Raw genomic sequence first — 12,806 nt, 5'->3', positions numbered from 1 at the left:
AACAGACAAGGTACTGTACCGGCACAGAAGACAACAGTTTATTTATTTTTGGCTCTGCCATTGACTTGTGCTGTGACCTTAAGTCACTTCTCACTGCCCCTTTTTCCTTTCTGACCTTCTGTCTGTCTTGTTCATTTAACTCACAAGCTCTTTGGTGCAGAGTTCTCTTTTTACCTCGTGTGCAAGCTCTTTTACCGCATGTTTGCACAACACCTGCCACCCTAGGTTCCAGCATTAGAAAGGAGGTTTAGTGGCAATGGTAAAAGAAATAACTGCTTACTAACAGACACCAAATAAGTTGTGCTCCTCTACCACCTTTTAAGCAAAAGTCAGTTTAAAATGAATGAACAATTAGCATGGGTCATTCTGGTTCATCAAGCCAGTACAGTCAAACACTTAGATGATAAGATTCTTGAGCAGGGGCAGGCTTTTTCTTGTACAGCACCTAGCACATGTCCAAAAGGAATTCTGTTTTTTTGTCTAGTGTTACAACATCAGTTAGTGGCAGATCTGAGAGTGGGGGAAAAACAGAAGTTAAGCCCCACTTTTTTTGCAGATGCCCCTCACTCTGCCCCCTGGCCCTGCCGCTTCTTTAGGGTCAGCACTTCTGACCATATCCAAAGAAACCCACACCCTGCTTTTGGGGGAATGGTTTTTTTTGTTTGCTGAAGCACAGTGAGAATTAAGAGGAAGAATGGCATGACTTACTGACTCGTGACGTGGGTGGGAGGTGTCCAACTTTTCCTTCCTCATCAGTTATGCGCTGCCACTGGTATGTGATAGGAGCTGTGCCAGAGGCTGAATTGCACTGCAAGGAGACTTCCTTTCCTTCAGATAAATCACCTTCTATCCAGCATTTGGGCTTGGCAGGCTTCTCTGGAAGAGAAGGGGTTGTGGAGCAATAGTCAACTTTGAATGAAATCAATGCAACTCTTGCCACTTATTTTGGCAGGGCCAGGATTTCACCTTAGGGAGCAAAGCAGGGAAACCACCCTGCCACAATGACTGTATTCAATAAGAAGAACCGAGAGGTGCTCTTGGATAGGGTTACCATACATTTGGGGCCAGTGCTCGCAGGGCTGGGCCAGCCAGGGGACACTGCCTGGGCGTGGCCAGGCTGTCTGGCATGGCACTGGAGCCCCAGCCCAGGGCAGGGGGTGCCACAGGCCTCCCCTCTTCCCTCCCATCTATGCCAGGGGCGGTCTCATTTTGCCACCACCTGCATGAATCGCAGTCGCCGTGCTCCGGCCCAGTTGGGACAGGGGGAGCTGGGGGGAGCAGGGGCTGCAGGTTGGGAGTGCAGGGCAGTGGCAGGGCCAGGGGCAGCAGGTCAGGAGGAGCAGCAGCAGGGATGGGGGCTGCGGTTCGGGAGTGAGGGTCACCAGCATGGCTTCAAGGCTTGGGGGACTGTGGGTTGGGAGCGAGGGGCACCAGCATAACCCAGGGGGGTGAAGGACTGTGGGTCAGGAACGAGAGGCACTACAGGGCCAGGGGTCTGCAGGTCAGGAGTGAGGTGTCCCCCCACCAGGTGTCCTCTTTTTTGGAACTGGAAATATGTCCGTAACCCTACTCTTGGAAATGCAGCTGACCCTGCTAGCAGGGTACAGATTTTCTTTGGCTCCTCATGACCAGGGAGCAAGAGGACATTATTTTCAGCGCTTTCTAAGAGCTGCTTTTCCCACTGAGCCATCTTGGGTGTGTCCGTGAAGCCTGCTGCTACTCAATTGTCATTATTCTGGGGCCCTTGCAGCAATAACTCCTCCTGCAGACTGAGGTGAGGAAACAGAAATAACTTGAGGCACCAGTGCAAGTCTCCCATCAGGATTTTTACCAGGGTAAGGGAGGCCAAAGCATCAGCTTTGGGACCTAGGCACCATCTACAACCCCCATGAATGACTCAGGAAAATGTGGGGTGTGGGCTTAATCCCTGTCATCTCCTTAAGGGTCACCCCTGTATTGCCAAGCCTTTTGCATCACACTTCCCCTTCATTCAGTATGTGCTGTGACCTGCTTCTCCTTTCCTTCCCCTTTCTTCTTCCCCATCCTCTGGTCAGGATACCACATCCCCTGGTCTCTAAGTTAATTGCCTACTTACTAAAAATACTCAGAAACAACCCTTTCAACCAAGGAGGCAAAATGCCAACCCCAGCATCTTGCTTTGATCAGACTTGGAGCCAGTTCCTGGTGCTGAGATTTAGATCCAGAGGCCTCTGATGACAGCATTACGTGGTCATTGCCCACACAGCTACACTGGCATTCCAGTTTTTATAATGAGATCGGAGAGATGCTTTGGAAAGGAAGGTTGCTATCCTTCTGCAGGAGGTTACACTGACCTACAAAGAGCGCTTTCAGCTCCTCTCTCTGGCTGTCCTTCACCAGAAAAATGCAAAGGCAAATGTAAGGCTTGAGCATGAAACTTGATCATGAGATACTGGGAGACAGCCCAGGTGTATCTCTTCCATGTTGAAATAAATCTGCCTTAAGGAACTGAATCTAATGTGGGGTTTTTTTAGACACCAACAACACGACCTTACCTAGAACCTTCAGCGTGATGTGAGTCCATTCATACTGCCCGGCATTTTTAACTTTACACGTGTACTGTCCCGCATCGCTGGGCTGCAAAAATATGATCTGTAGGGAGGCATCTCCAGCTAGGAAATTAGAGTTGAAGGAAACACGACCCTTCTGCTCAACCTTAAAGTCGTTATAAACCTTGCCTCCAGAGTAAGTAATAACCTGGTGAGCAAAGATAGACCCTGATCAGCCGGTTGCCACATGACTTTATCATACTGATCAACTGAATGAAAGAACCGCCGGAGCCTCATGCATGAAACCAGATGAGCTTGCTTTGGATAATCGCTTTGGCTGTTACACAGGCATTAGGCACGATTCAACAGTTAAGGTTGCACTGGGCTTTCATCCTTTAGCAGGAATTTAATTCCTGTAATTAACCTGTCACATTTCACTTTAGAAAACCACAGTGGACACACTTAGGTCTCGTCTTATTTGGGTATTCATAGGGTTTATACAGGAGCAGTGTCAGGTACAATGTGGTTGCTTTCCCTGCGCACTGGTGCAAACAGCACTACACTTCCACCCACCCACCTTAGGTACTTATCTGGCCCCTTACGTTTTAAAGGTGTTTATCCTCAGAATACACCTGTGAAGCAGGATCATCCTATTATACTTACCTTGTGGATGAAGAGTAGAGACGGTGGAAATAAGTGACTTGCCCAAGGTTACACAGGGAGTCTGTCTCAGAGCAGGAGACTAAACCCAGGTTACTCAAATCCCAGCCTGGCACCAGAAACCCAAGTGTAGACGAGGCTTTGAGCCTCATTATTTGAAAGCGGCCTCTGATTTTGAGACCCAAGGAAGGGTATTTGGTAGCCAAAAGTCTATCCCCAACAATGCAGTTTGTCCAATAAAAGATATCTCCCACAAAAATCCTAGCCTCTTGCTCTGATTTGGTGCATCTCAGTGCTTGGCTGCCCTGCTTGCATCATAACAGACTTTACTTTCAGAGGTGCTGAGCTCCCATTGACTTCAGTCAGAGTGCTGGGTGCTCATAAAATTCAGCACCTCAAGGTGGACACCCAGAATCACAGACCGTTTCTGGAAATCTGACTGGGAGACTTCCAGTAGCCCTTGGCTATTTTGAAGCTTGGTTGTTTGACCTGAAAGTAAATGTGAGTGTTCATATTTCCTTGACTGTCAATTACCTTCATTTTCAGAGCTGGTGTTGTTTGGAAAAGCAAGGAATCTTAATTATAATAAGTATATCTAGGTCTTACATATCACGGTTCATCAGTACCAAGGAGGTCAGCAGCAATAATCCCATTTTACAGATTGGGAAATTGAGGCACAAACAAGTGAAGCAATTTGCTTAAGGTCTCTTGGAAAGCCGTGGCAGCTTTGGGAACAGAGGCCTGGTCTCCTGAATCCCAGCCCACTGCACCATCCGTCGGGTTTCACTGCCTATTGGGTTTTTTTTAGGTGTGTTAAAACAGTTAAATCTCCTACATGAATCCATTTCCTTTCCATCCCAAAGGGCACTAGAGTGCTCTAGAGTGGGCCAAATTCTCATCCCGCTGAAGAGAACAGTATTGAGTCTTAAATACAATTATCGCCTTGCCCACCATGGAGATGAGAAGGGCGTAGCACTGCTGAAGACAGGGAAAAGTAGTGTATTCAGTTGAAACTTCAGGGGTTGAAATCTTTCCTGGAAACTGGGTTTAACTTCCTCATTCTTATAAAATGCTCTATGAAATCTTTAAATAACCACAAGTGATTACAACCTCCTAGTTATGTCTCATCAGAAAGAGGCAGTTCTGGTTTGATTCAAGTATCGCCCCTGTTCCTGGGGCTGACTCAGAAGGATGCAGGGCAGCCTGAATTCAGTAAGCCCTTGAGAAGTCTGTCTAGCTCCTTTGCAGGAGGTGTTTTTGGTATCTCACCGGATCAGGCCCTTTTTGAGAGCTCTCTTGACTTGTCTCCTCATATAAACCATTTTTGGATTCTTGACTATTTTATGGCCGTTTTGTGCAACAGAACTTTATTTATTTATTTATTTTTGCCTGTGGAAATCTGGAGCAATTTTTTCTTCAACAGATGGATCAGATTAACTCCTGGCACCTTTCTTCATCATTTCTTTTCTGCCATTGTGTGCACAACGGATGTGGGTGATGTTGAGCAAGAGCCAGGGCTGTGCAGAACAGCATTTATTCAGTGTGTCATTAGAAAGGAACTGAATGTTAATCTTTTGACTTTTTGAGGCAAATGCTAAAATGTGTTTGCGTACTAAGTGCGTGTCTTGTACTAACCTGAAAAAAAAGCGTACATTTCTAAAAATCTGGATTTATGCTTTTTTCTCTGCTAAAGGATATAAGCTGGGGCCTGAGCTTTGGTGGGAGCTGCTAGACACAGCCGAGATTATAAACTCTTGGCGACATGGAGCATTTTTGTGCTGTGTTTGTGCAGCACCTTTCACAGCGGTGCCCTGGGTGCTACAACAGAACAAATTCAGAGTAACAGGAGTTACTGTAACACAAGCTGGTAATAATAAGTATATATTTTTTTATTGATGCTCATATCACAAAGAAGAAAAGGTTGATCCAGCTTTTGATCAGCTACAGGACACTGCAGCGTCTTATAGGCCTACTGAGGCATTACAAGTCCTTTGAGGAATAATAATGACAGTCTTGGACGAAGCTGTAACTCAATTAGAAGGCTGCATCTTTTACCAATTTTCTATTGTTTTTACTCATAGAGAAGCAAGAACCTATGCTGCTCTGTGTAACTTTTTACCATAGAAAATAGTCTTGTTACAAACCCTAGAACAGGTACATATACTCTAACTAGGGGAAGGGAGCTGGCTTTTAGTCGGTACGTGCTGCCTTTTGAATTTCAGGCAAGGAGACCGTCAAAGACATTCAGACATTTCCTCCTTTTTAGAGACCTCAAAACTTCCTCACTCTCTGGGTGGATTTCCAGGAGAGGCAGGGAGGTACAAAGTTCAAAAAGGCCTATTTCAATAGCAAATATGGCAAGGGACACATGAAAACCAGTCACTTAACTCCCATTCCTTCCTTGGTGCAGCATTGCTGGGGTGTTGAAAACTACCTTGTGGGGCAATTCGGAGCCAGACCTCGGTCCTGAACTCCATGTCTAATTTTGCACAACTGCTCTAACAATGCAGGCCCACCCTTAGCTTAAAGTGTTTAAAACAAAGTCAGCTGAATGACGTCAGCGCAGCCTCCAGTATAGATGCACCCATCTCTGTTCACCTTAATTCATGATGGATAAACCAGTGCCGCTTTTTAAAACATAGGTTCTTCTGTGCCTTTGAAACCCTGTTTTAAGTCTCTGCACACATGCAGGCTAATATAGATACCAACCGATGGGAGTAGTCATGGAGTTTTCTTTTGGTACACACTAGCTGTGGCTAAACAGGAGCTTACCACTTTCTGGTCCACTTCAGAAACTTGTAGTAGCCACTCAATATCCAGACTTTTTGGCTCCAGGAGGCCCAGACGGTGGTGACAGGGCAGAGTAACGTTTTCTTCGGCCACCCTCTTAAATTCTGTCTGAGCCTCAGACACCCAAATGTAGCAGAAAGCTGAAGGACAGAAATCAGCAGTCAGTGACTAAGATTAACAATACATCTCCAAACCAATAGGTTCACTAGGGTCAGATTTCACCAGAGGGCTCCTCATTTGCATCAAAGAAAATGCAGTAGCTTTGCTAGTGGACCCATTGCAGTGGATTAAAAAGGGCACCTTGAAATAGCAGGTTGGAGTCACCCTGGTGTTTCAGCAGGAAGAACAGGTGGCTTTAGTCTCCAGGTTTCTCAATATCAGATTCAAAGGAAGCTTTGATTAAAAAATTAATACCCAAGTCAAAATAGTCTCACCACTCTGAATGCTCTGCCCCAACATGCAGAATCTTATATGCACCTGCTAGCTACAAAGCACTTACTCATTTGCCAGACTTTTATCAGCCAAACTGGTCACCAAAGCACGACAGGAGATTTCCTAATTCTAAGGAACGGGCTCAGTCTGCAGCTCTGGAAATAAAAAGTCAGGCTGGGCTATAGAAGTCCAGTCTTGTGTATGGGAGGCCCAGCACAGCACAGCTAGGTGAGTGAATTGGTCCTGAATCCTAGTTTTCATGAATTATAGGTTGTCGTAAAAAGAGAGTTTGCCGTAAAAATATGCCACCTTGAACCACTAGAGGGAATCAGATCCTTAGCTATATTTCAGATCAAGCAGAAGGAAGGAACAAGAACAGCCCTGGGAAAGCATATGCAAAACATTACATTTCGAAAGTCTGTTGTTAATAGCACAGCTCCCTGAGTCATCATGAAACTCAGCTGCTTTAGGGTTACCTTGTGAACATGAAAGCCCGCCCGGTTCCAGTGAAATGTTGCGTGTGCGTGTGGGCTCTTTTCCCAGCACTGAGTCAATCTGAGGGTTGGCACTGAAACCATGCAAATCAGACGGCCTGATCGGAAATGGATCGCTAGATGCTACTTTGGATTTTGATTCGGACTGCCCCAAATTCAGAGGTCCTGGGAGAATGCTTGGCGGTCTTTAGCTCTGACAGTGAAATTAGAAATACCATTTTTTTCTCTCTTGAGTTTTCACATGAAGCTTTGGGGTCCGTTTGAACATAATTTTCAAAGCAAAAATTGGATATGCTACACTGCTCGTGGATTAGCCAGCCGCTTCCAGAGATCATTGTTAAATACAAAGGATGGCAGAAAGATATAGAAGCACATGGAGGGATCTTACGTTCTCTGAAGGCAAAGCCTCCAGATGCATTTTACCTTAGCGATGCACTTTGCTCTCAGGGGTCGGTCACATCACCGCCAATTACCCACGTGTTTAAAAAGCACATTAAGCAGTCAGACACATATACAGTGGTGCCACTCAAAAACGATATGAATCAGGTTCCCCAAAAGTCGTGGTATACAAAAAGAAACTTCATAACTTGCTGAATCGCTTCAATGGGCTAAATTAAAAACTATGCATATCCTGTAAAATCTCTGCCCCGTGGGTGACATCATAATTTTTATGCCTAGTTACTCAGTCACAGGCTCACCCCATCTGCCCTTAGTATTCCTTTTACATAAATTTTTACTTTATTTTCCTTGAAAGTCCCTAGGACAAGAAACCAGATAAGTAACCCACAAGCAATGCTACAGGCAACTTCCTCTCCTCTTTTATGCTCTTGCATTCTCACCTTTGCTACCATAAACTTTAAAATGGGGTGGAGGCTTACTATAATTTCGCCTCCCCCACACTGCTCTCTGCAAGAGCTAACAAGTCGTGTATCAGTCATGCTGACTAGTTTCTTTAAAGGGAAAATTATTTCCCATTCACTGGTGTCAAAGTTTCTAGTGACTACAACAAGGTCACTTTTTTTCCCCATCTGCCAGGTGCAATTATGTATTCCTTCTAATTATTAATACCTCCTTTCTGCTGTGGCCCCAATTGCTGGGAGACTCCTTTAATTAAGGCACTAACACTCACTAGGTGACTAAACAATTAGCTTAATTGATCTGCCGCTACAGTAATTGTTCACACAGCACTGACTAAATTCCCGAAGTCCTTTGCCAGCAAAGTACTACTTCGTGTATAGTCAGGTTTGCATTCTCTAGCATTACAGCACCCGGTTTTTGTTGCTTTCAAAGTCCTGGGCAGGAATAGCCCTTGGCTAAAGGAGCTCCTTGGCTTTCCACATTTTCCAGGTGCATGAGCACTTTTTTCCTTCCTATCCAGTTCGGGTTGCCGCCAGGATGTGGCTCTCCCAGTTGGTGATGGGAGGCATTCAGAAGATACAATGGGCAGATGTTTCAAGACAGGCTTTTGATTTTGGAGGCCTTTAACTCTTGGGTGCCTGATCTGAGATGCACTGGAACTGATACACCTTTGTCCCCTGCACCTTGTCAAATGCTAGGGCAGACTGATTGCAAAGTAGCGGCAAAATCCTGCCAATCTGAATGAAAGAGCTTTTTCACCCCCTTTCCACTGATTCCAGACCGTTTGCACAGCTGTAAATAGCTGGAAAGATGAAGAAGTCTCCATGTCTGAAGACCCAAACATTTAAGGCCTAGTTTTAAAATGTTGGCTGTAGCTCGCTGGCAAACAGGCCTCACACACTTCCAAAGATCCAGGCACAGCCTCAGACAGAAGCACCATGAATTACTATGAAGCAAGATGTGGGAAAATTAATAATTTATCTCACTGATGGAAACAGGCACTAAAGACTGAGCCTAAGGATCTCATGGCTTATTTTAATGATTCGTTACTGGGTAATGAACAAGACTCCTTTTAAGTTTCATACAGCATACAGTGAGTGCAGGCAGGCAGCAAATAGAGAGATGAGATCAAATGAAACCAGATTTTGCCAATTAACATTTTAAGCTGCATATTAAAAAGAAAATCTGACAGAAAAGGGCAAGCGCTGCCTATAGCCCTTCGTAATCTTTTGCGCGGATATCTCTGGGCTGATAAGATTGAATGTGTACTATTTTACTAGCACCTGCTTCGTATATGGTGCTGTAGTAAAGCTAAGAAATGTAGGAGCAATGGGCCGCTACGCTGCACTTCTACGGCTTCTTACGAGACTATCAGGCCACACGAGGGCAGATTCCACCAGTAAGATGTGTGGTGCCCTGACGATGTAGAGTAACAAGCGGTCAGTTCTTAGAGTAGGGGTGGGCCGAATATGGCCCGCAGGCCAGATCTGGTCCGCCAACTGATTGGGGTCACCCGCCAATCGATCGGACCTGGCCCGCAGCTGCCCCTGCAGTGCTCCGCATGGGGCTGAGCCCCATCCAGGGCACACGGCTTACCAGTGGGGCTGCTCCCAGGTGCCTGGGTACTGCTCAGCTCCCCTCACCTCCAGGGGTGACTCCTCCTGCTGCCCCTGCGGTGCCACTCCCGGGGGGGAGGAAGCTTCAGCCGGGTGGCTCCCACGCCAGGGCATGGGACTCCAGCTCCTGGCTCCCACCAAGAGGCTGAAGTGGGTGGAAGGCAGCCTGGAGCCCCACGTGCTGGGGCAACAGCCACCCGGCTGAAGCTTCCTCCCCACCTGGAGTGGTGCAGCAGGGGCAGGGGCAGGAGCAGGAGGAGCCACGGCTGGAGGCAAGGGGAGCCAAGCGGCACCCGGGTGGCTGCAGCTGCCCCGGGGGCAGCTCTGCCGATAAGCTGTGTGAGCTGGTTGGGCCTGGGCCGCTGAGGGTGGAGCCGGGCAGGGCTCAGCCCCACGTAGAGTGCCGTAAGGGCGGCCGCAGACTGCAATGCCTGGATGAGCTCTCCTGCACATGCCTCCTCCTCCCTCCCCTTACCCCTGGCTAGCTCCCGGGACTTAGCAACCCCCCCCACATCCCTTCCTACACCTCCTCCCACCACTGCAGGGACCACCCTGCAACCCTGCTGCATGATCCTGGCCTTGCTAACCCCTCTCGCTCTTGAACACCGCTCCCCCCAACCCACCCGGGGCCCCGTACTACGCAGGGAGTGCTGGTGAGTTGTCGCAGCCAGGGGGACCGAGGGATGTGGGGTGCTGACCTGGCCTGTGCCAAGTCATCAAAACTCTCTTTATGGCCCCTCGGCCCAAATAATTGCCCACCCCTGTCTTACAATCCCATCTCCTACGGAGTTAATATGCAGGGTCTGAATCATACACGTCACCCAGACAAGACACCCAGTGCCCCAAGGTCCCCCATGAACCCTGGTGTCCTGTGGCAGTCCTCATTCCAGGTTTGCACAGTCCTGACTCACACCAACTCCCACAGATGCCCTGGGAGGTTTCATATTTCTGAGCAAGAGCCATGAGTCTGATGCGGTTTGGTGATTCCTATATTGCACAAGCTTTGACTCTTATGTCTTGGCTCAGAGTCTGTAAAAATGAGCTTGCTGTGTAGCCCCCAGGCTTGCTGATGTGTCACTTAGCACACCGTAAAACTGTACACTTGGCTCTATATTTTTGGTGAAAGAGCTGTAATACTGTATTTAAATGCTTGTACTTGTACCGAAGGACAATGGCTTGGTCACTCCCCACACAGGCCCTGCTGACGAAAGGAGAGTTCCTCTTTCATCCCAGGATAATGTTTTTGTATTAAAATGACTACTATTTAACACAACTATGTAATATACTGGCGATTTACCTGTTCCACAAGGGTACTGCTCATCTGAAAATCAGAAGCAACTTTTTATTTTAAAATATTGAGTGCCAGTTGCTTATGCCCTCTAGGATCTTGCTTCTGAAGCAGTTCCCTGGGCTGAGGCCAACGTTTTCAAATGTGACCCTTAATTTTGAATGCCTCAGTTTTTGGGTGCTCAGTTTGAGGCAGTTGAAAAGGCCTGATTTTCAGGAAAATATCCAACTTTTTGAAGGTTTTTCAGGATACCAGTCTCTCTTCCCTGCAGCTGAAATCAGCAGGATGACCACCATGCGGCTCAGCAAAAGTATGGATGACAGAATTGAGCCCTTCCTTGGTTCACCAAAGCTATGAGGCTGCATGCACATATAGATACATTTTTGTACATGCGCCAAGCAAATGCACCAACTGATCCTCATGTATACACTTTCCCACAAATGTACAAGATACGCCTATGCAGCTCCCCATTTACTTACAAATGAACTGGAAACATGCACATATATAAGTATTCATATATAAGTACACACACATTAAACACAATGCAGGGGCACAGCATTGGCTAATCACCACATGAATACATTTGCAGTGCACACAGGCACATTAACCACACAGGAAGAGATAAGAAGATAACATATTTTATCAGCGTGTCTATTTGTAAGTAAATTATAATGCTAAAAGCTAAAGCACCCTAGATTTATGCATTAACTGCAAAAGAGAGGTTAAACTGGGGAATAATGCAAGTAATACATTTTAAGTAAGTTTTGCTACAACATCTGCTGACTACTAGGGAGGTAGAGATAAAGTGAATGGCCTAGAAATGGTTTAGAAACTTCTGGATACAGGGAACCCATTAAGTAACATACTTGGAACCACATCCAAAATATGCTTGCTACCCATAATCATTTGAAAACTGATGTTTAAAATTGATATTAAAATCTGTCAGGCCTCGTTGTGGTGGTTAACTGTAAAACACATTTTCAGCTAAACTTCTGGCTCACTTTAGCTTTCTCCAAGGTGAAGGTTGCCAGAGATGAGGGTGATGTTAGTCTGAAAAGCAGAGGCAACCTGCAGTTTTCTTGCAATTCGGTCAAAGCTGAAGGCAGCTTGGACTCCCATCGGCAAGTAGGAGGAGACTTTTACGGCTCGCTGGTGTGTTTGCAAGGGTAGGGCCCCAGATTCACTAAGGCACTCAGGCATGTGCTCAAGTCCTGAGTTAAAACTGCCATTCAGCTAAGTGCAGAGCCAATCCACGCCAGCTGGGAATCTGAATCCAACAGGACTTTAAAAACTACTTCAGTGAAACATGTTCATAAGCGCTGTTCCTAATTAGGGCCTCAACAGCTAATGCAGTTGACATGATGGCCATGGTCAAATCACAGACTCAGGGCATCTTGTCCTCAGTACTGGTTCCTTCTTGTTATATGTAATAGGGAACCTCAGTGCCCAGGGCTGAATAAATGGCATCTTTTACACAGATATACAAATCCTGCCAAGGAGCACTATAATTAACTCTTCAATGCGGGACCCAGCAATTGTCAAGATACATGAAGTTTATCCATTCCCCATATTAGGGTCTTTTATATGGGTATTCTTCCTTTTTTATTTCTATTATAGTAGTTCTTAAAGACCTGATTCGTGATTTTAAACTAGATCTAGGCACTGTATACAGAATACAAAACTGTCTCTACTCCCTACACCTAACCACCTATGGGAACTTTGAAGTTAAGTACTAATTCCCTGTCACCTGACACTTTCTCCACAGCAGGACAGTCAATGGGAAGCACGGAAAGTGGTGTAGAAACCACTTTTCAGCAAAAGTTGCTTAATCCGGTCCTAGAATAAAGAAAAATCCCTGCTTAGGTCTGCAGTGAGGATGTCTGAGCTGTACTGCAGGTCCCAGCATTTATTCAATAGTACTGCAGAGATTTCCCTTTCTCTAGCTCTTTGCATCCATGCATCTCTGAGTGCACTCCGGATGGAAATATGAAAGTGAAATGAGTGTGGAGGATGTTCAAGGCATCCACCCTGTAGCAGAGACGAGGCTTCATCTCAGAGTGTAAGATTTCTCAGATAGGATTAGAAGTCAGGGATGTCTCTATTATTGGGGCTCAACTCAAGACCTCTTAAAAGGAGCTTG

General features: G+C 46.3%; 1 protein-coding gene across 1 annotated transcript in view; it reads right to left on the bottom strand.

The window, feature by feature from the left end:
- The window catches only part of CLMP (CXADR like membrane protein), a 63,755-nt gene that overhangs the window by 7,029 nt on the left and 43,920 nt on the right, over window positions 1-12,806 (bottom strand). Inside the window, exons 3-5 of the mRNA XM_019547052.1 lie at window positions 5,961-6,118; window positions 2,535-2,736; window positions 709-876 (exon numbers count right to left, since the gene is read on the bottom strand). Coding sequence (XP_019402597.1) covers window positions 709-876; window positions 2,535-2,736; window positions 5,961-6,118 — 528 coding nt within the window. The remainder of the gene's footprint in view (window positions 1-708; window positions 877-2,534; window positions 2,737-5,960; window positions 6,119-12,806) is intronic.

This window comes from Crocodylus porosus, unplaced genomic scaffold (genome assembly GCF_001723895.1).
Source record: "Crocodylus porosus isolate Cpor-Errol unplaced genomic scaffold, CroPor_comp1, whole genome shotgun sequence".
Taxonomy (NCBI): Eukaryota; Metazoa; Chordata; order Crocodylia; family Crocodylidae; genus Crocodylus; species Crocodylus porosus.
The sequence above is the reverse complement of the archived record's forward strand: the minus strand, read 5'-3'. Positions and strand labels throughout refer to the sequence as shown.